Genomic DNA, 25,341 nt, shown 5'->3' on the forward strand with positions numbered 1-25,341 from the left:
AGGCTATAGCCACTGTCACCAAGATGCATGCCCCCTTGGTCGCACTTGCTGGCTCTGACACTGAACCAGCAGCCTGTCGCCCAGGTGGCTCAATCTGCTCTGTTTGGGCAAGTCTAGTGTGGGCTCTGAGTGGTGGCTGCTCATGACCCACAACCCTGATGGGACTCAGATATCTCTGTGACTCACTACAGGAGGTGGCCCAGATACAGGGGCTCGCAGCCTGTCTTGGTAGGGCCCAGACAAGCCCTGGGTAGCACTGATTGCGAAGAAATAGAGGCTTCTAGAATGATGGCTCTTTCCCAAATTTACATCACTTAGGAGTTGGCAGGGCCTCTCAGATAGCTTGGGTGCTAGGTGAAGAGGAATTCCTTTGGTATCTTGGATCACAAGTCAGAGATGAGACATGAAGACCCTACCAGCAACTAGGGAAGGAAGGAATAAGTTGGGTGGGTGTGTCCTGGAGCCTGCTGTCTCCACATACCACAGCCCCTGCCTGCAGCACTGGGGAGGACTCTTTCTGAGATTTGCGTGCTGTTGGGACTTGCGGTTGTAGCTTGGAGGGGACCACCTGTGTGTGGGTGTGTTCACTCTGATGAGTTTGTCGGGAAACTATCTCTTCTCTGGGAGTGAGTCACGTACCCAGCTCCATGGACCAAGCATGACAGTCCATGCAGCTTGTGGACCAGCACCAGTCTTGGGAGCATTTGGCAATATCTGGCCTCTCAGAACCAGTCAGGATCCCTGCAGGGCTTCAGTCTCCAATGGACATGTGAGAGGGAGGCAGAAATGGGAACAGGTGACCCCTCATTGTGCAAAAGGGGAGTTTAAGTTGAGATTCTGAAGCATCAGGTCATGCTGGAGCTCAGTTGCAGGGAATTTATAGTCTCAGAGGTGACCGTTGGGGTTCTGGTGACCTTTGGGGAAAGGTCCTGAAGGATAGAAGCTACACAAATGAATCCATTTGGAGACTGGAGATCACCCCAGCTTTGAAGAAGCCCATCAGCTCTCCAGCAACTTAGACTCTTGTCGCAATCAATTGTCAGAGCAAGCTAGTCGGTTAGATAGCTCAAAGAGTAGAGGGAAGTAAGTGGAGGGCAAAGGTGGCAATGCATAGAGAGCGAGGTCAAGTTTAGAATCTCTGACATGGGTTACACTGCGGAGACCTCGTCTGACATCATCTGACCCATTGCTCTCCCAAGTCAGAGGCTGAGAGAGGTGATGTGCATACTTCTAGCTTAATAGTTTTCCTTTTATCCTTGTCACACAAATAATTATACAAATAACTTGTAATTAACTAGATCATTTTGATAAGTGCTGTGAAAAAAAAAAAAAAAGAAGACTTCAACAGGGAGATCCAGCCTACTCTTGCAGAGACAGGCCACCCTGATGTTAAATTCCAGACCTCAGGAGTGAGCAAGAGGGGATCCAAACGAGGAGAGGAAGGACATTCCAGACCAGAGTCAGAACCTCCGCAAGCCTGGAGGTGGGCAGTGCCTTGGGCAACCTGAAACAGGGTCAATAAATTTCATCATGGGAGCAAGGAGTGGGTGTTTGTGGTGGGAACATGTCAGGAATCAAGAAGAACGTGCAGAGGATGGGTGTGAGGGTTGCTTGCTCCAAAGAGCAGCAGGAAGCCACTACATGCTTGATGGTTGGCAAACTCTGATTTGTATTTTTAAAACATCTCCTGGTTGTGCACTGAGCTCAGAGTGAATGTGAGGTACCAGTGAGCAGATCTTGCAGTCATGGGCAAGAAGTCATGGTCCCTGAACTGGGGCAATACCAAGGACCAGGATTAAGAGTGTCAAAAATAACTTCCGAACAGTTGAGAACACAGCTTACCTAGCATGTGTGAAGCCCTAGGTCCAGTCCTCAGGGCTGCATAAACTGGGCATGGTTGCATGTATCTGTAATCTCAGCACTCAGGAGATAGAGGCAGGAGAATTTGAGGATATCGTTGCTTACATAATGAATGTAAGGCTGGCTTGGTCATGTCTGAAAATGCCAACACAAAACAAAATAAAAGGGACATTTCAATTTATTTTTTTATCAAAATGGTAAGTCCTTTAGCCATTCTAAATAACAAAAGTATTCTCAGCAGCCCCTCCTCCTTTATCTTTTCTTCTTCTCACTAAGGCCTCCAAGTTTGACAGTCTGACCAGAGACAGACCTTCCCATCCTCTCAATGGGACATTACTCCCTGTAACTCTGAAGGCAATGCCCCACTGCAATGCATCACAGACATGCTTTGTCATCAGCAGCTACGGTTCAGCCCATTGTTCAGGGGTACGTGGTGCTCACAGGAAGAGCTAGGCTACACAACAATGACATTAAGAACCATCTCCATCTACAGAAGGAAGTAAACTACAGGCTACGGCAATGGCAATTGAGATACTTTGGCCATGTTATGAGAATGAATGAATGGGTATCCCGGCAGATACCCAAAGATAGCACTGCTTGTAGGAGTGAATGGGATAAGGCGAAGAGGAAGGCCCAGAAAACGCTGGATAGACAGCACAAAGGAAGACTGTGGAACCTTGGGTGTGACAGTAACACAAGCATCTAGGACTGCCCAGGACAGGAGCAGCTGGGGAACCACCATAAACGGGTTGCCCATGCCAGCTTCAGCATTGCCAGGGCATGAATGATGGTGACGTGGTACTCTGCAGCAGGCTGGAGGACAACGTTTTCAGGGTTCTTTTGTTGTGGGGTTTTGTTTGTTTGTGTTTTGAGTTAGGGTCTTACTTTGTAGCCCTGGCCGCACTCCCTTTGCAGCCAAGGACGGCCTTGAATTCCTGGCCTCCCGTGTTTGCCTCCTAAGAGCTGGGATTACAGGAAGATCACACCACACCCAGACACATTCACCCCAGACTGTAACAGACCATGCCAGGCGCCCTGTTCAGCAGCAAAGTTTTAGTAAACATGAACACTTTGCTCTTTTACACTTTTTTCCCCCCAACGTTGACTAATTTGAATAATGAAAACTTATTTTGTTTTAACTTGCATTTTCCCAGGGGATAATGAGGGTAAGCGTTTGATGGGCCCTTGAAGCCTCCTGCTGTGAGAGGCCCTTTTATGCCTGGTGTAACTTTCTTTGGGGTTTCCTTCCTTTCTCTGCAAACTGCAGAGAGACTTTATATAGGCAGCAATGTTTTTCTTTTACTCCCATATGTTTAGCAAGTATTTTCTCAGAAAATTACTTGTATTCTTCATTTGTTTATGTTATTGTTTGGTGTTGAAGCCTTAAATTATCAGGTGCCCTTCATGGCAGTACATGCCTATAACTCCAGAAATCTGGAGGCTGAGGCACAGGATTGAGGATTCAAGGCCAGCCTGCGCTTCATTGCAAAACTGTCTCTAAAATAAGTGACAGCCAAAAGCATATGGAATATTTTCTCCCCCTTTGTTAGTCTCAACAAATTATTTGTGCTTTTACTTTTCAAACTCTTTAATTTCTTTCTCTTAACACTTTTCTAACACTTTGTATTTTATTCTTAAGGTAAATATATCACTTGGAACATAAGATTTTTATATTTCAGGAAGCAGGAATCTCTTATTTCTAAGATAGATGAAGCTAGGCACAACAGTGCACACTTGAGAGGTAGAGGGAGGAGAATTGGAAGTTCAAGGTTATCCTCCGTGATGAGAGTGAGTTCCAGGCCAGCCTGGGTTGCATAAGACTCTATCTCAAAGATGCATAGCCAATTATTAGTATCATTTTTGAAACTAATTAAGATATAATTCACGTTTCCCGTAATATACCCTTTTAAAGTATACAGTTCTTAGGTAACCATGAGAGTCTGTTTTAAAATATTTCTACCACCTCAAAAAGAACTCCATGTCTTTTAGCTGTTATCCAGTAGCCAAGCTGCCTTCCGTCTCTACACCCTCACACATCCTGGGCATTTCGTAGGAATGGAATGACTCGTGTGGGCTACCTGACTGCTTTCCTTCACACAGTGTAACATGACGGGGGCCGGCTTGTTGGGGCTTCTGTCCCGCCCGGTACCCCAACAGCCGCAAATCCCAAAGAGAAATTACACACAGGACTCCATAAGGTTATAAACTGATTGGCCCATTGGGTCAGGCTTCTTATTAGTCCTTGTAACTTATATTAATCCATTATCATTATCTATATTAGCCATAATGGCTCAGTACCTTTTCCAGCGGGGGCAGCTTACATGTTGCTTCTTCAGTGATCTGTGCAGGAGTGGCTGAGGAACCTCCTTGCTTCCCAGAATTCTCCTGTTCTCATTGCATCACCTCTACTTCCTGTCTGGTTTTCCCACCTATACTGCCTGCCTGGCCAATCAGCGTTTTATTAAAATATGATTGACAGAATACAGACAATTCTCCCGCATCAACACAGTGTTTTCAGCCTCCCTTCATCTTATGGCATCCTTATTTATGGCCAAATGACATTCGTTTTTGGTTGAAAGATATTCTATTTTCCTTCCGTCTTTTGGTTTTTGTGAATAATACTATGTTAAACATTAATGAGCAATTTTTTGCACAGACACACATGATCAGTCCTGGGCATATAGAGTGAAGTGGAATTGCGGGACAGATAGGGACTCTGTGTTTAACTTTTTGAGGTGCCATCAGACTGCTTTCCAGAGTGGCTGTAGCATGTTATACTCACGCTAGGCATGCGGGAAGGTTCTGATATCTGTCTATGTCTTTGACAATATTCGTTACTGAGGTTTTAAACAAATATTTATTTTTATTTTTTCTGTGTATGAGTACATGCAGGGCTCACAGACGCTGTAAGAAGGCATCAGATTCCCTGGAACTGCATTTACAGACGGTTGTGAGCCACCGTGTGGGTGCTGGGAGCACAACCCAGGTCATCTGTAGGGCTGCAAGCACTCTTCCCTGTTGCGCATTCTCTCCAGTCCTCTCTGGCTTTGCTTTGGGTCGAAGATGGAACGGAGAGTCCTCTCAGGTCTTGTTGGCTTTATTGTATATGTCTTCTGTGGAGACCTTTGCAGATGACAACACCGTTGATTATTTTTTTTTCCTCTAATGAGTAGGAATGAATGTTTTGTCATAGTTTAAATTCCTTTCTGTACCTGAATCCATGATTTGGCTCTCAGGTTCTCTGACTTAGTCTACTTTTCTGGCTTACACCATTAGATTATGGGTAGCTTTATAGCAAGTTCATTATCTGATAACACAAGTTCCTCACACAGGCCTTTCTTAGATGTATTTTCATAACTAACTTCAGATATTTATTCTTTTTCAAAGGCATTGCAGATTAGGACTGGTGTGATGGCTTGGCGGGTAAAGTGTTTGCTACACAAGCACGAGGACCTGGGTTTAGACCTCCAGAATTCATATAAAAAATTAGGGACACTGTGCATGCCAGTGATCCCAGCACTGGGCAGCAAAGACAGGTGGGGCTTTGGAGTTTGTTGCCCTGTTAGCCTGTTGTGCGGGTGAGCTCCAGGGTCAGTGAGAGATTCTGTCTCAGAAAACAAGGTGAAGAACTGCTGATGAAGATTAAAGATGTTAGTCTTTGGCCTATGCACACATATACACACCCACATTCACTCCTCTGTGGGAGCATGTATAACACACATGCACACACACGCATGCACACACACACCTAATATATTGCACATGAAGTTTTTAGCTCTAAAGATTTTAAATTGAAGATTCTAAGGAAAAATCCATCACATCTATATACTAATTTAGGGAGGATTGGCTTTTTATACAGTTCCTTCCTTACTTCCTTTCTTTTCTTTCTAGCATGTGGCTTTCTGTATGCTCAGAACTTGTCATATGCCTCTAATATAATCTTGTCACTTTCTCCAAAGAAGACCTTTACTTGTCATGGTGCTTCTTGTTTTTAAACAACTCCTAGATAATCGATCCCTTCGTCACAAATAGTCTATCCTTTAATTATTTTTATTTTACATTTGCATTTGAAAACTCTACATATTTCACTTACTCGTGTATTTAGCTACCTTCTCAATTACTGAGCCAATTATGCTGCTTTTAAAGTAAATTTTATTGGGCTCTCGTTATACAATGACATAACTTGTAAATAAACATGTTTTGTCCTTTTACAAACCTACTGTTTATTCTCATTAGTTCCTTTTCTCATCTTACTGAGTTATAGTCTCCAGAAAATGTTGGATAATAGAGCCACTAATGGGCCTGGGCTGGAGTTCAGTGGGAGCGCACTTACGCAGCATCTGCAAGGGCCTGGATTTGAACCCTGCCCTGCACAATGAGTGGTTTTCTTTTATTTCTGTGTCTCTGAATGTTTTGTTACCAACATATGCTGAATCTGGTGATTCTTGACTTTTGTTTTGGCTCTTTTGAGACAGAATCTAACATAGCCTAGGCTAGCCTCAAACTGCCTATGTAGCCAAGGACTCCCGGTCCTCCTACCTCCACCTCGCTAGTGCTGGGATTATAGCATGTGCCAGCATGTTGGGTCTGATCTTTGGACATCTGTTACTGCTTTATTTTGTTTCTTTATTTGTTGATGTGGGTATTCATGTAGGTAGGTGTTCTGATGCTGATTCAGGTTTGTAGTGTGTCAATAAACCTACTTCTTTTATAGTGTGCTATTATGCTGGTACTTCCCCATCTCCAGTTGGTTAATACCTTATTTCAGACTTTATACTCCTATCAAACTGTTCTGTGATTTTTTTTCCCGTTCTTTTAAAAAATCAATCTTTATAAAGTTAGGGAATTAAGAAATTGCTAGCTCATAAAACAAGCCAGGAAGCTCTCCAACTTTTTATATTGCTTGGGATGGTTTAAGTAGCATTACATTGGGCTTTAAAATGTGTAAAACTTCAGATGATAAACAGGCTGAGAAAGAAATCAGAGAAACATCACCTTTCACAATAGCCACAAATAGCATAAAATATCTTGGAGTAACTCTAACCAAACAAATGGAAGACCTGTATGACAAGAACTTTAAATCTTTGAAGAAAGAAATTGAAGAAGACACCAGTAAATGGAAAGATCTCCCATGCTCTTGGGTAGGTAGAATTAACATAGTAAAAATGGCAACCTTACCCAAAGCAATCTACAGATTCAATGCAATGCCCATCAAAATCCCACCAAAAATTTTCACAGACCTCGAAAGAACAATACACAACTTCATATGGAAAAGAAAAACAAAACAAAACAGGATAGCCAAAAAAAATCCTGTACAATGTACAATAAAGGAACTTCTGGAGGCATCACAATTGCTAATTTCAAACTCTGCTACAGAGCGACAGTACTGAAAACAGCCTGGTACTGGCATAAGGACAGACAAGAGGAGCAAGGGAACCAAATTGAAGACCCAGATATCAATCCATATACCTACAAACACCTGTTTTTTGACAAAGAAACAAAAAATATAATATGGAAAAAGAAAGCATATTCAATAAATGGTACTGGGATAACTGGATATCAACATGTGGAAGAATGAAAATAGATCCATATCTTTCACCATGCACAAAACTCAAGTCCAAATGGATCAAAGACCTCAACATAAAGCCAGCCACACTGAACCTTATAGAAAAGAGTGTGGGAAGTACACTTGAATGCATAAACACAGGGGATCATATATATATCCTCAGCAGCACAGACACTGAGAGAAACAATTAATAAAAGGGACCTCCTGAAACAGAGACGCTTCTGTAAAGCAAAGGACACAGTCAACAAGACAAAACAGCAGCCTACGGAATGGGAAAAGATCTTCACTAACCCCACATCAGACAGAGGTCTGATCTCCAAAATATACAAAAAAACCCAAGAAATTGGACACCAAAAGATCACATAATCCAATAAAAAATGGGGTACAGACCTAAACAGAGAACTCTCAACAGAGGAATCTGAAATGACTGAAAGGTACTTAAGGAATTGCTCAACATCCTTAGTCATCAGAGAAATGCAAATCAAAACAACTCTGAGATTCCATCTTACACCTCTTAGAAAGGCCAAGATCAAAAACACTGATGACAACTTATGCTGGAGAGGATGTGGGGTAAAGGGAACACTCCTACATTGCTGGTGGGAATGCAAATTGGTAAAGCTGCTTTGGATATCAGTATGGTGATTTCTCAGAAAATTAGGAGACAACCTACCTCAAGACCCAGCAATACCATTTTGGTGTATATATCCAAAAGATGCTCAATCGTACCACAAGGACATGTGCTCAACTATGTTCATAGCAACATTGTTTGTCACAGCCAGAACCTGGAAACAACCTAAATGCCCTCTCAATAGGAGAATGGATAAGGAAAATGTGGTACATTTACACAATAAAGTACTAAACAGCAGGCAAAAAAATGACATCTTGAAATTTGTGGGCAAATAGATGGATCTAAAAAACATCATATTGAGTGAGGTAACCGAGACCCAGAAAGACAAATATCATATGTACTCACTAATAAGTGTCTTTTCGATATAAAGGGAAAATAAACCCAGCCTACAGTCCACAATCCCAGAGAACCTAACAACAATGAGGACTTTAAAAGAGACATACATGCATCTAATCTACATGAGAAGTAGAAAAAGACAAGATCTCCTGAGTAAATTGGGAGCATGGGGACCACGGGTGAGGGGAGAGAAAGGGAGGAGTGCAAAGAAAAAATATAGCTCAATAAAATCAATAAAGAAGTTTTCAAATCATAAAAAAATAAAATGTGTAAAACTTGCTGTAATACAATCTCTGCTTTGAGTTTTAAAATGTTTTAATTGTGATAAGATATATACACACACAAACACATACGCACACACATATATATTGTCCTTATACTCCCTAGATTTATAGGTTAGTTGTTCATATTTATATTATTGTGCAACCATTTTTTTTGTCTTGAAAATCAGAAATGGTGTGCCTATCAAGCAATAACTAACTCCACACGGCTCCCTCCTCCCTGTCTCTGGCAGCGATCATTCTGCTCTGTGTCTGGTAGACCAGTCACCCCGTGCTCTACATATTGTGAAGTTGAACAGTATTTTCTTTTTTGTAACTGGCTTATTTTACTAACCATCACATCCTAAAGGTTGTCCATGTTGTAGCATCTTCCTTCTTTGACTAGTATTTCACTGTAGGGATATCCCACACGTAGTTCACCCACTTACCTCTCGATGGGCTCTGGAACTGCTTCCACCTACTGACAATTGTAAACACTGCTGCTGGGGAAACTTCCAGTTTTTTGGGGTGTGTATCCAAAAGAGGAACTGCTGGAGCACATGGAATCTTGCTACGTTTTAATGACAGCATGTTGATTTCTTTATTAGTCTCTTTTGATTTCTATGCTTGGTTTTTATAATTTTCTACCTTGCTTGGTGTCATCCATTTCCTCTAGCTTTTCACATTGACTTTCATAGGTCTAGGCATACGAATGTTACAACCCTTTAACATGTTCTGTTTCGGTGATGATCTCCAAGTACCCTTTGCTCTCACGTTCTTGTTTGTATTTGATATTGTACATTTTTGCTTTCTTTATTTCTTAGTCAAGTTTTCCTGGAAGGAATTTTTCTATTTTGTTGGCCTTTTTTTAATAAAAGTATACTGGGTTTTAATTTTTCATATTAATTATTATTTTTGATATTTTTAATCACTTTCTAACTTTAATTTGACTAACTCCTTATGTTTTTAAAGACTTGTTTGCACTTTTTCATCTTAAAACATTTAATTACATTTTTGGGTGTTCTTTTGGATTTTTTGTTTGTTTGTTTGTTTTGAGATAGGGTTTCTCTGTAACTTTGGAGCCTGTCCTGGAACTAGCTCTTGTAGACCAGGCTGACCTCGAACTCACAGAGATCCACCTACCTTGCCTCCTGAGTGCTGGGGTTAAAAGCGTGCACCACCACTGCCCAGCTTAATTTCATTTGTTATTGAAGGTGGAAGGATGTACATGCATGTACAGTGCATATGTGGAGGTCAGTGGACACTTGCACGAGTTAGCTCACCTTCTACCCAGTGGGAACCAGGGATTGAACTCGTGTCCTTAGGCTTGGAGGCTGGCATCTTGACTGTCTGAACCATCTGAAAGGTCTCTGCCTTTTCCTATTTCCTATATTGTGTATATAGATCTTTTATTTTAGGCCTTTCTCTCCACCCTCCATTTTCTATTTTCTTTTTGATATTAAAAGCATTTAAGGGTATAGATTTCCCCTCTGACTGCAGCTGTGTCTCATAGGTTCTGCACGGCATGCTGTTGTTGTCATTTCCATTATTAGATGATTTCTATTTTAGGTTTGATCTCATTTTTGATTCAAAAGTAACTCCAGAGCGTATGCTTTCATTTTCAAGCCGTTTATGCTTTTAGCCTTGAAGTTTGCTTTGTTTGACATTAATATTGCTGTTTTTACTCCCTCTCTGCTTGCATTTGCTTGGTATATTTTTTGCCCCTTGCTCTATTTTCAGTCTTTTTTTATCACCTTGTTTTGGGAGAATTTCTTGTAAACAGCATTTGGTTGTATTTTAATTTTTAACTTACTCAGACAATCTGTTTTGCAGTAAGGAAATTCACTCTCTCTGCATTCCCTGTAACATACTGATGCATGGAACTCCATGGCCACCAGGGGAAGTGGGCAGGGGGCCTGCTTTCTTGTTATTGTTCTGGTCCATCCTGGCAGACAAGGCTTTTGAAGCATATTGGAACATAAAGACTATATAAATGCTAAGTACCAGTCTTAAACAGTTCCAATAATTTACCCCAAATTCTGTTGCTCCAATTCTCTTTTCCAGGACATCTTCTCCACAATGTGCAAGACCTTTTAAAAATGCTTATGTTTACAGCTCAAATGCCCTCTAGACACCACTAGATTTCAAGTTCCCAAGAGTAATTTCCTGACAATCCAAGGGTAGAGAGGTAGGATTGATGGGCTCGGAGGATCAATGCCTCCCTACAGTTAGAGCAGCTGTCTCGTTCTCTGCCAATGCCACCACGCTGCTGATCCCTCCCTCCCCCACCCCATCTTAGTCCAGCAAGGTGACACCTTAGCTTCTAGGGACAGTTGTTTTGCTAGGGGCTCCCAAAGCAACATTATAGAGTTCCTAGTGACCCAATGTCTTCCTTTCTCTACGGTCCCCTTCTCGGTCTAGCAGCATGTTTGAAACCATTGCTTCCTCCAAACTAGGCCTTACAGCCTAGCCCAGTGCATTGTCTCTCCCTCAGTTTTCAGCGCCCCTCCCCATGCAACCGGAACCTCAGCCCTTATGACAGGTCTACTCATGTCCCAGTCCGAGCTATGAACTAAGTTCAGTATCTTTCACCAAGATTTTGGGTCATATACAGATGCAAGATGGGGCTAGCTGTCTGTTGTCATCAACAGGCAGTATTGGTCTTCTGTAGAAGTTAGGTCTCTCTCTCTCTCTCTCTCTCTCTCTCTCTCTCTCTCTCTGTGTGTGTGTGTGTGTGTGTGTGTGTGTGTGTGTGTGTTCCCTCTCTCAGCTGGGCCCTTAGGTTCACATCTGCTTTTGCCACAGTCAGGATGGCTGCAAAGATGCCAGGGCCCCATGCAGAGTTCCCCATGCTGGCCCCTATGGTACTTTGTATCAATTATCAAAAGATGCCTTTACCAAGAAGGAGTAGGTGCAGCCTATGCCAGGTCTATGGCTTAGGTAGTGGTGGGCAGAGTTTCAGGTCCCAATTGCCCCCTTCACCAGATGTCCAAGTACAAAGACCAGTTAACACCAGTTTTAGACAGTGGCTCTGCCTGGTCACACGGAGACCTGAACATACAGAGTCTTACAGATTGCATTTGTGGAAGAAACACGCTGTGGGACTCTGGTCCCAGGCCATCTCTGTGACATCCGGGGAAAACTTGGTGTTCTGACTCTGAGCCTCCATTCTGAAATACACAGTTCAAAAAAGGAGAACCGAGAACTGAACGCTCACCCCAAGGCTGAACTCATCGCCCATGTCTCCACAGACTCACACACACACATCACTCAGGAACCTCTGCCTTCATGTGCACAGCCGCTTGGGGGAATGCAGAGAACCAGGAAGGGACCTCTGTGGAGAGGATTATGTATGAAGAGTCACTAAGGCAGGAGTGAAGGTAGATGGGACTTCATAAACATCATCTAAACTGAAGCAAGGGGCTGATGGTGGCCAGGTGTCCCCAGAATACAAGGAGCCTAAACTGATAGATTAAGCACTTGCAAGTTTATCTGTTAAACCCTGGAGAGCCATCACAGATGGTCTGAGCAGGACCTGGGGAGATAGCTCAGTTGCTGACGTCGCTGCCTCACAGACCTGAGGCTCTGCATTCCAGGAATTGAGGAGGCAGAGGCAGGTATCCCTGGGGCTCACTGGCCAGCCAGTCTCTAATTGTTGAGGCCTTGTGTCAATGCAGGTGGGCAGTGTTCCTGGAGGTGACATCTGAGATTTCTCTCTGGCCTCCAGATGCATGAACCCACTCACATACACACATGTATGTGTGCTCAAACCTTTGTACATGTGTGTGCACGCAAATACGCACACACACACCTACAGGCACACACAGACATACGGGAACACACACAAATGCATATAGAAAGACTGTTTAAATTTTTTAAATCACATTTAATTAGTTAGTGGGTGGGGCAGAGAACACATTCCATGGAGCACATATGGAGGTCAAAGAACCATCAACAAGAGTTCATTTCCTTCTTCAGCCATATGGGTGCCCAGGATCCAACCCAGGTTGCCAGTTGGCTGTAACTGCTTTTGCTTGCTGAGCCAACTCCCTGTAACCACCCCCCCAACACTTCCCTCCCCTCAAAAAAAGATTGTTGGAGCAGGAGAGGCACAAGGTAACACTTGGCACCAGGAAGATGACAATTCTGGAACTGTTTAGAATGGAGAGAAAAGGGAATTGGCAAACCCACCATGGCACGGATATATCCAGGGCCTCAGCATACAGGTCCCCTAAGCAGCCAATTTGGAGGCACCCTCTGAAGGGCCTTCTTTTCATCACTAAAGTGGACATAATTTGTGCAATAATTTCAGAAACTTTCCCTGATACTTGGAGACCGTTTGCAAAGATGGAGGAGGGCAGAAGGATCAGTGTGGACCCCCCTTCTTTCCCCCACCCCTTCATCAGAATGTGTTTTGATAAGTGGGGGCTTGAGGACAGCATAAGGGCTACTAAGCCCCCACCACCACCAATTAAATTTTTTAAGCCTCCATGGAAGGAGTGAATATTAGTTTCCTGATTTATAAAAGCCAAATGGATTAAGCTCGTTCATTGCCCGAGGAAACAAAAAGGAAATCTTCAATACCTCTGTGCACATTGAGAACTTGAACAATACCAGTCTTTGGAAAGCAGAAACCTAATTTGGGGGAATCAATTACCCTCTGTGTCCCTGCCTCTGCGGGCTCTCTCCCTGGCTCCCTCAATAGAGATTTCCTGGGAGGTAAAATGTAGAGTCAGGCCACTAGAAGCACACCCTCTCTCCAGCGTTGAGACTGGAGGAAAACTAGGATGGGGTGGGTGGAGTTGCCCTGGTGTCAAGCATATGTGGAAGTGGGGGCTTTCGTATTACAGCAGAGTGAGGGTACCATTAAATGGGGGAGGCAGGGAGAGGGTAAAGGAGCAGAGTGGGGGTGGGGTGGGAACGTGAGGGTGCATGTAGCAAAACTCACTGCAGGAGCAGGTGACTGCAGCCCGAGTAGATATTGTGGCTTCAACTGACTCCAGTCTCACCCCTTCTGTCCTCGCTGTCCCCCACCCCTGTCCCAGCCTGGTTTCTCTTTGCTAGTCCCTGCAGTTGCAATCGCAGGCTATAATGAAAAAGGAAGGGGTGAAATGACAGGAAAACAGAACCCCAAAGTCACACACAGAAGCACTCTGCATTCCTGTGCTAGGTCTTCAACCTCGGTCCGCAGTCCCAGACCCAGAGCCACACCCACACCAACTCACACACACGGAGTCCCACACTCACACCAGAGCGTTCATAGATTGGAAAGTGCATACTTCCACACGCGATGGCACAAATGCCACCCTCCCCTCCGGTGGTAAACTCTCCCAGAGGCCCACCACCCCACTCATCCCTCACTCAGGCATGCGGTCACACACGCACACACACATGCACACAGTCCCTCACACGCACACACTCTGGCTGTGCTTTTGTGTTTTGTCAGAATTAATGAGAAAAGTTCCCGTGCCCTGCGGGTAATTAGTGTCCTTGGAGTTAAATAAGCTAATGGCGGGCACCTCTGGCCCAAGCAATTATGTTTGTGTATTGAATAATTGATTCAAAGGGGGGAAGGGCCGCTAATCAGATCTGAGCATAATGAATTGATTTAATTAACAGGGGAATCTGAGGGGCTCTGGGAAATGCAAGCTGCACTCTGCTGAGAGCGGGCGCGGCAGACTGCAAGAGGGAACCCGCGTGCGCGGCTGTGGAGGCTGCTCCGGCCCGGGCTCCGGCCCTAGCTCGGTTCAGGCTCCCGCTCGGCTCGGGCCGGGTCCCAGCAGCTCAGCCCACAGGGCTGCAGCCCCGCCCGGCGCCCGCCCCCCAGAGCGCCGCGCCCTCCCTCGCTCCTCCCGCGCGCCCTGCCCGCGGCGCTGCGCTCGGGGCGCCGCTCCGTCCGCCCCCGTCGGCGGCCGCGGGGCGCGGGGCCCACGCGCGACCGCGGAAAGCAGTGCAGGCGCCCGGTTGGCGACGGTCCGAGCCGCGAATCTCTCTGCGTCCTCCTCCCGCGCCCGGCTGGAGCCGCCTGGGGACTATGGTGTTGGACCAGGACGACGGTAGGTGCCCGGGGACACTTGGGAGCAGCAGGAGCTCTGTCGAGGCCATCTCGACCCGAGTGGCAGAGGCCCAGACACCGGTCCCGACTTGGAGCCGGTCTTCGTTTCCCGGAAGCTGGATGTGTGAGCTGGTGTGTGTGTGTGTGTGTGTGTGTGTGTGTGTGTGTGTGTGTGTGTAAGTAAGGTGCCAGGTTCTGCGTCCTGCGATGAGGAGTCGCCCCCTCCCTACCCTGCATCCTAGAGCCTGTGAGGAGAGCATGCTCCAACAGGGAACTTTCTCGCTCCTGCCCCTGCCCCCATCCGGAGCGCACAGAGACTCATGAGGCGTAGGCTTCCCGATAGTACCCATCGCCAGCCAGTTTCTGGGCCTCTCTGAGTATTTTCATATTTTTCCATACCTCGGTGTGGAAGGGATCCCCCAGGAGGTGCTCGGAGAACTTGGCTGGTGAAGGTGCATTTTAACCAGCATGGCCCTTGGGTCTCCCCGTCTCTCGCCTAGAGTCCAGGACTTCAGGGCCTGCTTGGTGAGTGATGTTGTCGCGTCTCCCTGCAGTTCTAGGAGACTGCATGCCATCAGTTCTCCGAGACTGCGGTAGCGAGTGTGGGGTGGACTAGCCAAGAGAAGTTTGGGATTCCCGGGTTGCCAGATTCCTGGTGATCAGTTTGATTAGCAATCTTATATTCCTCTCGGTTTTTTTGCCGCATGGGTTGGGTGGGAGACTTGGGACAGTTGATAAGGTCTTGATCTGCAGCCCAGACTGGTCAAAAACTCACTGTGTAACCTAGGATCATATTTTTTTTTTACACCTCTTAAACTGCTGTCAACTTTGGGCCTCACAAAATCTAAGTCTACCCTTGGCTCTAACTAACACCCCCTCCATCGTAGGTATTTGTATCATCCTCAGGACTGAGGACAGACACACAGGCATGCCTGGAGTATGACACAGTAGGACAGGAGGCTCAGAAATTTAGGGTTGGGAGCTGCTGATTAGCAGGAAGAGGGTCTGTCTGTCTGGCCTTCTCTTTGGTCCCACTGGTTACTTGTCTTATCCTGCCATCTCCCCTATGGTGATCAATCGTCCTGGCTTGTCCAGGGCAGTCTGTTTTAGCACAGAGTCTTGTAGCACAGGGAACCCCTCCGTCTTAGGGCAGGCCTGGGTCCTCCTAAAGCCCTAGCTGACTAGGGCCTCTTGTATGGGGGCTGGTGGAGGGGTGGCTTTCATTTAGGGACAGGGTAGATTTGTGCTGATTTGGCTTAGGCATGTCTAAGGCCTAAGTGTTTGTGAATGCAGTTTCTGGAAAGGCCTCTCTAGAATCCCAAAGAGGGAGTCTGCCGACTGTGCACTTCTCCAAGATAAGTTGGTTGTGAATTCCTGTGCATTGGCTGCTTCTGTGTCTGTAGGGGAAAGGCTGGGGATCCAGGCTTGGCTAACAGGCATCCTGATGCCACTGCAAATAATGGTGTGCTCTGTCCTGTAACTGTCATGTGCACAGGGAAAGGGTCTTTGTCACCCTAAATACCTCTTGTGAGGCCAGTCTGTAACCCCATCCTGGAGATAACTTCACTGTACTGAGAGCAGGGCCCTCAGGCTCAGGCATGTTGGCTAGCCTCTGAAGAGTTCTGGATTATCTAGTCTGCCTGGGCCCTTAGGCATCAAGTGGAATTGTCCCCCACCCCCAGTGCAGGAACCCTTTTCTCTGGATGTTTCTGCCAGGCACAAGTATGAACTGCTGGGACCTGTTTAGAAATATGTCAGGCAGCTAGCAACCACCCCAATTCTCTCTCTTCCAGGCATCCCTAGGGACTGAAAAAGTGAATGCCCCCCCCCCGCTGTCCTCAGAGGCATTTGGAAGCACTCTTGGTGTGTTGAAGAGAGAGTGCTGGCTCACCACCTGTGGAATGCACTGAGTGAAAACTACCTCTTCCGGCCCCAGGGCATCTTAGGATTCCACTCAACATCGTTGGCATGTCCCTGGATCTGGAAGCTGTCTGAGAGGGGGAGGGCAGGAGGGTGAGACCCACCTATGAGTTTAAGGCTACCCTACAAGTGAAGTCACATCTGGCTCTTTCCTAGGTGTGAGCTTCAAGGTTCTTTAAATCCCCAAAAACTTGCTGGGCAGCTCTGCCACTTAGTTCTGGGGTTCTCCCTTCAGATTGGGATGTCATGCTCATAGCTAGGGTATAAAGGAAACCACCTGTGGGGACGAGCCATCTTCACATACAGCACCAATCCCCTGCTGATGTGCCCTACCTGCTTCTGTAGCTCACTGCTTTGTGCCTCAGACTTAGGGAAGCAGGGGTCCTGACTCCTCAGAGGGATGCCAGCCATGTGGCTCTCAGTTGGGTACCTTGGAAGTTGGGGTTAGTTGAGGTTCAGACAAGAGAGTGGGAATGTGGTTCCAGCTAATTGAGTCCTGATTTGTGGGTCAGGGTCAGACCCCCAAAGCAAGAAGTGGTCCTCTGGAGACCGGGAGGAAGACCTTATGTCTCCAGATAGTACAGAGATTTCTTCTTCACAATGCTGTCCTTGCCAGGCCCTGTACTTGCCACGTTGATTGGCCCCAGTTCAGAGAAGGGTGGGGGCTGCACCAGATGGGTGGAGGCAGCAGCAACAATGAAGCTCCCCCCCACACACACACACCTCGAGGGCACAGCTCTGGCTGCAGTGGCAGGGGAGAGATCAAGCTTGCGGTCCTGAGGGACAGCGAGTCTGAGCAAAATGATATATTTAACATCAAATATACTCAAGGACTATTAGGATTAAGTATTCAAGATGAAGGGGAGCGCGAAACCCTCTGAGCTGCGGATGAGGCATCTCATTAGAAACAGCTGCACTTCAGTTTCCTCAAAGCTTGGCTTCCCTGCCTTGGAGTGAGGATGGGCTCAGCTCCCCCCCCCCATACTCCTGTAAAGTAGAGGGGCCTGCCAGGAAGGGAGGGGCAAGACTTAGCCTTCAGGCCTCTTTTGTATGAGACAGTGCCCCACCCCACATTATCCAGAGCACTAGTCTACATTTTCATGGCCTCTTTAGAGACAGAACAGAGGTGACTAGTTCATAAGCAGGGAAACTGAGGCAAAAAGAGAAGTGACTTGCCAGCTCTGTCATTTATTAATTGGTAACAAATGAATAGGTTCCCATCTGATGTCCCCCCCACCCCCCAGGAGACTCAACCTTCCTACACCTTGCCAGAGTGAAGTCCTCTGCAACTGCCAGGACCAAGTTCTGAGCACATCTCTCTGGAGCCCTTCCTGAACTGAAGAAAAACCATTTCCACTCCATTTTGGAGCTCTATATTTGTGAGGGGGGGGACCTCTTGGAGTCTTAAAAGTATATGGCAGCCTGGACCAAGTTTTTCCTGGAAACATGGTCTAAGAGGAAAAGCACGGGGCCTGTCTTTCTTCCTGCTGTGTGAGTTCCATAGCAAGAATTAGCTCCACAACAGAATCTTCATTTTCTTCTCTGCTGTATCCCCAGAGCCTTAGAGTAGTATGTGGCACATAGTAAGTGCTCAGTAAATATTTGCAGAAGGAAAAACGCCTTCAGACATCTATGCTTGCTCAGAGGGAAGCTGAAACAGGATGTGTCTTCTACACAGAATCAAGATGCTGATGGGTGGTGGGGATGAGGTAGCAGACGCTGCAACCCCTGTAGGACTCACAGTAGGAGGTTTTGTGCCTTGCAGAGGAGTTAACTTTGCCAAACAACTACAGAATCAACTAAAAACCCTAGGCAGAGCTGGTAGAAAGGAGTCGTGAGGGAACTAGCCCTCTTCGGAGGAAGCAGAAACCAGATTTGAAGGGGCTAGGACAGGCAAGGGTCCACCAGACTGACTTTGGAGACCAGGAAGAAACCTTGGGAGTCCAGCGCAGTCATTCGCCTAGCTGGAGCGTAGAGACCTCCAGGTGGCGCTGCAGAGCCGGGCAACCGTGCGTCTCCACTCCCCATTAACCCAGCAGGGAGGGGGTCCTCGGGAAATGTGTGCATTTATTCAGTAGCAGGAGTGCAAACCTCATACATTGAGGGAGAAAGGCAGCGGGAGTCGGCCGCCGAGATTCCCCCATCTCTTTGAATATAATTTCAGATTGAGATTCAGATTAAATCCGAGGGGAAAACACTTTATGAGGCTGAAAGCTGTGTCGTTGCCAGAGCCAGGGTTATGAGCTATCAAATGCAATTACATTAAGACAGATTATACTGGGCAAATTGAGCCATTTAGAAGGTGAGAATCAAAGAAACGGCTCTGATCCTCTCTTCCCCCTTCTCTCTCCCTCTCTCTCTAAATTGCAGTTCGTAGTTCCTTGCAATTCTGAGGCACAAAAGTAGGTGAGACTGCTTTTGTATCTGCGAAGTGCTTCACTCCTGAATGTAATTCTAGCTGAGTGCAATCTAGGTTAAGAGCCGGACAAGCGGGTAATTAGAGCCCGCTCGCTGCCGGAGGACCGGCCTCCCAGCCGAAGCGCGCCCGGAGTCGGCGCCCTTTTCCCGGCCGAGCCGAACAGCGGCTGGACACGGAGCGCCCGAGATGATGGTGCTGGACAAGGAGGACGGTAGGTGGCGGGCAGGGATCCCGATGCCCCCAACGCCCTGGTCACGGCGCGCGGGATGCCACGCACCAGGACCCAGGCACACAGACGCGGGGCCACGCCGGGTTGTGGAGCCAGCCGGCAGCCCGGGGCGGGAAGAGAGACCCGGGTGGGGTGGGTGAGCTCCTGGCCTAGTACCCCCAGGTCCCGCGGTCCCCGGGCTGGCGGGCGGGGCGAGGCGATGCGCCGAGGGGCGCCGTGAGGCTCGGCTGCCCTCTGGTCTCCGCGCCCTGGCGCTTGGCGCTGAGCGTTTGGTCTCTGCGGCTGCTCCTCGCTCACCGCAGCCATCACCCCCGCGCCGGCCGCGTAACTCGAGAGGCGCTGAGCGCCCAGCAAATCAGCAGCTTCGGGGAGAATTGGACTAGAGAGCTTGGGGACGAGAGGGAGCGCGGACGACCGCGCGAAAGCCAGGATGCCTGGCAGAAAGGGGGAAGGCCAGCTGGGCCCTCAGGGAGACAGCTGCCCACGGGCATGACTTGGTGCGAGGGACGTCTCCTGTGCTGGCCACTATCTCACCTCACGTCTCCTTGAATGTGAAGGCGGGAATTTGAGCCAGAGGAAGAATCGTCCCGCCACGGGCCAGTAGCACTCCGGAGGGAGTGGTTTGAGGGTGGCCCGGATGTATGGGCAAGAACCTGGGTGCATTCAGGAGGGCTTGGGAGCTGAGAGAGTCACATGGCTATAGTATGCCACTAGCAGGTGGTCTCATAGACCCCCGACGTCTTTTTAGCAGGGAGAATGCCTTGCAGTAAGTGGCCTCAAAGGCTGGGGAATCCCAGCTGCTTTGGAGAGAAAACACAGCACATGCCCTGTGACCTAAAACAGGCACCAAGGTCCAGGGAGTGGCTGTCTCAGGCCCTTGGGCCCTGTGGGTAAGGCCTGTATGTTCTGTAGGTGCTGTAGGGAGAGCTGGGCAGGATTGTTGGCAAGCCCACGGCTGCTGACATTTGGGTGGGGACTGGAAAGGCTGGGAGTAATGGGACATCCCCAGGAATCCTCCACTGGGCCTGTGCCTTCTGTCCATTGAGACATTGTTGCCATGGCTACTGCTGAACCCGGAAAGTTAAGTGACTTGTTCAAGGTCATACCGGATGTTCACTTGGCTGCAGTTTCATCCAGCTATCCCAGACTAACTATACGGACTGAGGGACCAGCAGCAAAGGGCTTTTGAGATGTCTGGCCTGGGTGGGTGTATGCAGGGAAGACATGGGACCATAACTCCCGAAGACTGGCTCTTGGCATGACTGAAGGAAGAGGTAAAAGAGGGGATCTAGATGGTTCTGGGCTGGCTGGAGGATAACATCATCTGCAGCAGATTCTCCTCCATTCACAGACCCACCCCTGGAGCTCCAGAAGGCCATCAGCACTGGGCAGGAGCTGTTTTAGATAGGTTGCAAAGAGGAAGGAGAGGCCTGGGGACAGGCCAGACAGGGAAAGAAGAGCCATTGATTTGGCTGCTTTCATCAGTATTTCCTTATCCTGTGTTACTTCAGTCATGCCCAGCTCCAGAGTTCTCTTTTATAAAAGAGTGCAGAGGGCCCTTCTCTGGTGTCTACAGGGATTGTCACTATGAGAAGCATATGGAAATCGAGATGTATCTTTGACCACAGTTATTCCATATTCTTGGCTCCCCAGGCCTAAGCCAAGAACCCGAAAGACCTGAGTTTTGTATGTAGGACTTCTCCATCCAGAAAGATGAGTTGTATGTTGGCAAATGGTGTTTCCACCTCTACCAAGAATCTGTGCCCTAGAAGGGTTTGGGCTCTGGGGATTTATAATGCTAAAGGCAGTGGATGTCTGCAGACCATCGAACCGCTATGTAATTGGATGTCCTGGGCATGTAAACTTTCATCCCCACCAGAACTCCAGAGAGGAGCTCAAGATGTCCCTTCATCCCCGACCTGTGCATTCCAACAATATGGTGCTCTTCACCATTGGCACTACTGGTCTTTGAGATCCGTGGCAACATAAGGAAATCAAGTGACTATGGTCCTGGAGGCGGCCTTTTCCCTGGGGACCGAAGATGAGCTGTGTATAAAGTTACCTGCCTCTCTGTCCTAGGCTTAACTCCATATACTCTTCTGCCTCCCCAGAATGTGGCCACCTGGACTGTGTGGCAGATGTGGTACCCTGGGCCCTAGGGGTGTGTTCCTCAGTGCTGCACACAGCACCCATTGTCTGGCAGCAGCAGGACCTCAGGGCTCCTATTAGTCTCCCCCAACACCTTTTTTGTACCTGACAGCATCTTGTTGAGATAGTCTGGGCTCCTCTGGTTGAAGTCGGGTCTGCCAGCTGCAGAGGACCAAAGCCCTCTCTCTGCTGGGCTGCAGGGCTTTCATGTTGCACTTCTGAAAGATAATAAAATATCAATCGTTTTGCCCTAGCAACGGGTTTAAGAGACTTTCTGAAGTATTGAATCGTCAGAAAAAAAATTTTTTTTTTGCTTTTAAGCACAGTGCATTATTAATAAAGTAATCCATTAGGTCGAGCAGTGAAGGGTCACCACAAAGACAGAAAGATCTGTTTGCAAATGGTTAAACTTCGGGTTTTAAGATTAATTGCTTTCATTTGGACGCTTGCTCTTGGCCTAGCCGTCTCCACTTTACTGGAACTCAGGGTCTGGGCTTTCTAAATGCTGCCTGTTCTTTCTGTCAGCGAAAGCCGGACAAGCTCCAACTCTCCTGGAAAAGCAGCCCCTTCCCTGGCACCTGCAGCTTGGGCTGTCACCAGGCTATGGACTTTGAGTGTGGGCGGGGGAGACTGAAGTCTCAGGGGAGCAAAGAAAACTCCTGCCCTGAACCCTGCAAATCAAATTTGACCTTCACTGATGGAGAAAAGGCCCCCAAGTGGGGACACACTGAACAGTAAGAGCTTGAGCTGTAGGGGAGCCTGGGCAAGAGAGGATGCTGAGGGCACCCAGCTGGGAGTGCAGGCATGCTCCCAGATGCATGCTGGAGCAGGGCTGGTCTGGGGCTAAACTACCTCTGTAAAGCCCAGCGGGATGGCTTGGGTGACCACAGGAAGCAGCAGGCACATTGTGGAACTAAACACCAGACATGACTCCCAGAGCATTTTTAATAAGTAAAAAATGCTTAAGGAGGAGTGGAGCTGGGTTGAAGAAGACCAGACAGCAGCCGAGTCTTCAATTGTTAATGACTGCTAGGAACACAGCCTGGGCAGCCTACCCAGTTTGTCTGAGAGGTTGCTGCCAGCAGGACCTCCTGCTCTGTCCCATTATGCCCTAGACCACAGAGAGAAGAGTGTGGCCTTGGTCTCGCTGGCCCTGGTGCTGGAGGTGGGGAGCAGGCCCCAGTACTGTTCCATGTCAGAGACCCTAGCCCATTGGTAAAAAGGCAGAAGCCAGTGGGAACTACAGCCTTCCAAGAGCTAGTAAAGGCCTGACATGGGTGGCAGGGCGGGGACTTCACCTGGCACTCACTTAGTGCCTGGCAGGAGGGGATGCCTTCATCCACACCTGCCACAACTAGTCTCAGCAACAGCACTCTGCTGGGAGGGAGGCGGCACCAATCCCAAGCAGCAGGACAGTCGCTGCCCCTTCCTGTACAAACTCAAGCAGGCAGAGTGTCTGCAAAGATGGGGCTCCCCCACCCCTCCTGGAACGCTGGGCAGAGAGGCAGGTGTTTCACTCAGTTCCCCTGCTCTTCCATTCATTCGCCCACACAGAGGACTGGGGGGGGGGGCAGGGAAACAACATAAATTGGTCTGTCGTCCAGAATCCTTGTCTCACTAATGTACCCAGATTAACTCAACTGTAAATTGTCTCCTTGGATGGCGGTGTCTTGCTAAAAGTTTCCCATATGATTCATGATTTGGATTGCTTTTAACGGCTATTGGCTAAGCAAGCCGGTGACTGTACAAGGTGATGCAATTGGCATTAGCGAGGGGAGGCACGGGAGCGTGTAATGCAGTCAATACTGCATTAACTACTGATGCCCAATTACAGGGAGCCTTTCAGGAGCATTAAGACCAAGGGAAGCTGAGATCACTAGCCGCTGCTTGCCTAAAAGCTTCACCCTTTGCGCGCCGGGGCTCAGCACTGACATGGCCACCTGCTAGGCCTCTGTGGCTGCAGGAGCTGCCTGCCCCCTTGCTCCCATCTCTCTGAATGTGCCCACAAACATGCTTTTAGCACATGGAAATATGTTAGGGTCTGCCTTTCACCTCTTCTGAGAATTCATCCCCTCAGCCCCCGCCGTCCCATAGAAATCAGACCTAGTGATAGTGCGGTCCTGCCTTCCTCAGTTTAAAGAGCCGCTCAGCATTTATGAATAGTACTTGGAAGTGGTTTACTTTGGTCTCTCGCCCCCCCCCCCAGGACAAAAGGATGATTGCTGATGAGCATTGGTAGCAAGACCCTCTGTGGTCCTGGGAGAAGGACTCATGAGATTCACCCTCATCTGGGCTGCCAGCTCGAGGCAACCTGTGTTGGGACATAGCCGTGGATGCTTGGGCTGGGCCATCTTTCAGCAGAAGACAGAGCTGTGGTGATGTAACTGGGGAACGGGGAGCTCATGAATGACTTGGGCCATGTTGGAAAAGTTCCAAGAAAATCAGACTCAGCGATTTGGGGCTTCCCCCCCCAGAGCTGTGCCCCACGCATGGCAAACCTATCTTTATCTGTGTAACAGGGAGGCCAAATTATTGCTTGGATCAATACCCCAAGCACAGGGCCTCCTAGAAAATTCTGATCAAGGCATTAGACAGACTGAGAGTTAGGACAGATGGTAGGGAAAGGGGTATGGGTATCCACCCCAGTGTGCCAGGTTATTAGACCTGCTGCAATCTCTACCATTTGCTGAGCTCTGCCAGTGCAGTGTGTGTTCTGTGTGCCACATTCTGCCCAGGGTTGAGGCTGCTTTACCTCCGTATCCTCCAACCTCTACAACGAGAACAGCTCCACCCACCTAGATTATCACCAGAATTAAATGAGGTACTGTCTGTCAGTGTACACACTCTGCCAATAGCAAACTCCACGACCATTTGAGGCATCACTGCTCCTGCTAGGTTTCTGTACAGTCTGTAATAAGCCCTGGGCCCAGTCCAGTGGCCTGTTCACTAGCGAAAACTGGGCCCTTCCTGCTGTCCCTCCTGGCTTTTGATCATTGCTGGGGGACAAACTACCTTTACTTCTTACTAGTGTCTGGATTTCCGAGGCAAATGGCATCATGGGAAAAGCCCTCATGAACACTTTTCTCAAGTCCTTCTGTTTATATGGGCGGGGCTAGATTAAGGGTCAGAGAAAGCAAGAGAGTAATCTAGAATTATGTGGAGAGATACAATCCAGAACTTCAGTGTCTTTCTGGTTTTCATGTCCAGGTAATGTGCCCTTTGTCTTGGCCCCAAGGTATGGTGAATCTGGGCACAAATCATCAGATAAACTGGAACAACAGGCCTGTCTGGGTGTCCTAGTCATGGCCTTAGACAAGTTACCAACATCTCAGGGGACTGTCCTCAGATAAGATAAGGCTTCCTATCTGTCCTGGGCCTTTGGACTGAGAAGACCCACACATGTATGTGACATATAGCCCATCCTGTCTTCCTGCCTCTCTGAGATGCATGGAGATTAAATACACTGAGGCATGCAAGAGTTCTCCCAATACCAGGCTTTCTAGCGCTTTCTAATATGAGGCCTCCTGGCAGGCCCCTACTCATGATACAACCATACCATGAAGGCAACTTGGAATGCTTGCAAGAGCGGTTTTTGTGCATTGCTTCCAACTCTGAGCTCAATGACATGACATCAGCAGCTTGGAAAGGGTCATGTTGTGGATAGTTGTACCCGGGAACCTGGCAGACAGCACATCAGGTCCTTTTCCTGGGGTGCTGATGGCTTAGCGTTTCTCAGCATGTGTCCAAGTTGCATTTAAGTGAGATTTTGGACCTACCCCTCTCTCTTCTGCCTACCATCTTCCATCTCATCTACCACCTGTCTTTTGGTGCTTATTACAGCCAGACAGCTGACCTCTGCCACTCTGACATTCATTCTGCCAAAGGCTGATCGCCACCCCAACCGTCACACTAAGCCATGT

The 25,341-nt window shown here is 47.9% G+C and overlaps 1 protein-coding gene across 2 annotated transcripts in view; it reads left to right on the top strand.

The window, feature by feature from the left end:
• Positions 1-14,511: 14,511 nt before the first annotated feature.
• The window catches only part of Lmo1 (LIM domain only 1), a 36,281-nt gene continuing 25,451 nt past the window's right edge, over positions 14,512-25,341 (top strand). Inside the window, exons 1-2 of one of the 2 annotated variants that reach the window (XM_087908579.1) lie at positions 14,512-14,706; positions 18,996-19,255. In XM_087908579.1, coding sequence (XP_087764705.1) covers positions 19,231-19,255 — 25 coding nt within the window. In that variant the 5' untranslated portion in view covers positions 14,512-14,706; positions 18,996-19,230. The remainder of the gene's footprint in view (positions 14,707-18,995; positions 19,256-25,341) is intronic. The other variant, XM_087908580.1, reaches the window with a different exon arrangement.

Source organism: Myodes glareolus, chromosome 7, assembly GCF_982192425.1.
Source record: "Myodes glareolus chromosome 7, mMyoGla1.1, whole genome shotgun sequence".
NCBI lineage: Eukaryota > Metazoa > Chordata > Mammalia > Rodentia > Cricetidae > Myodes > Myodes glareolus.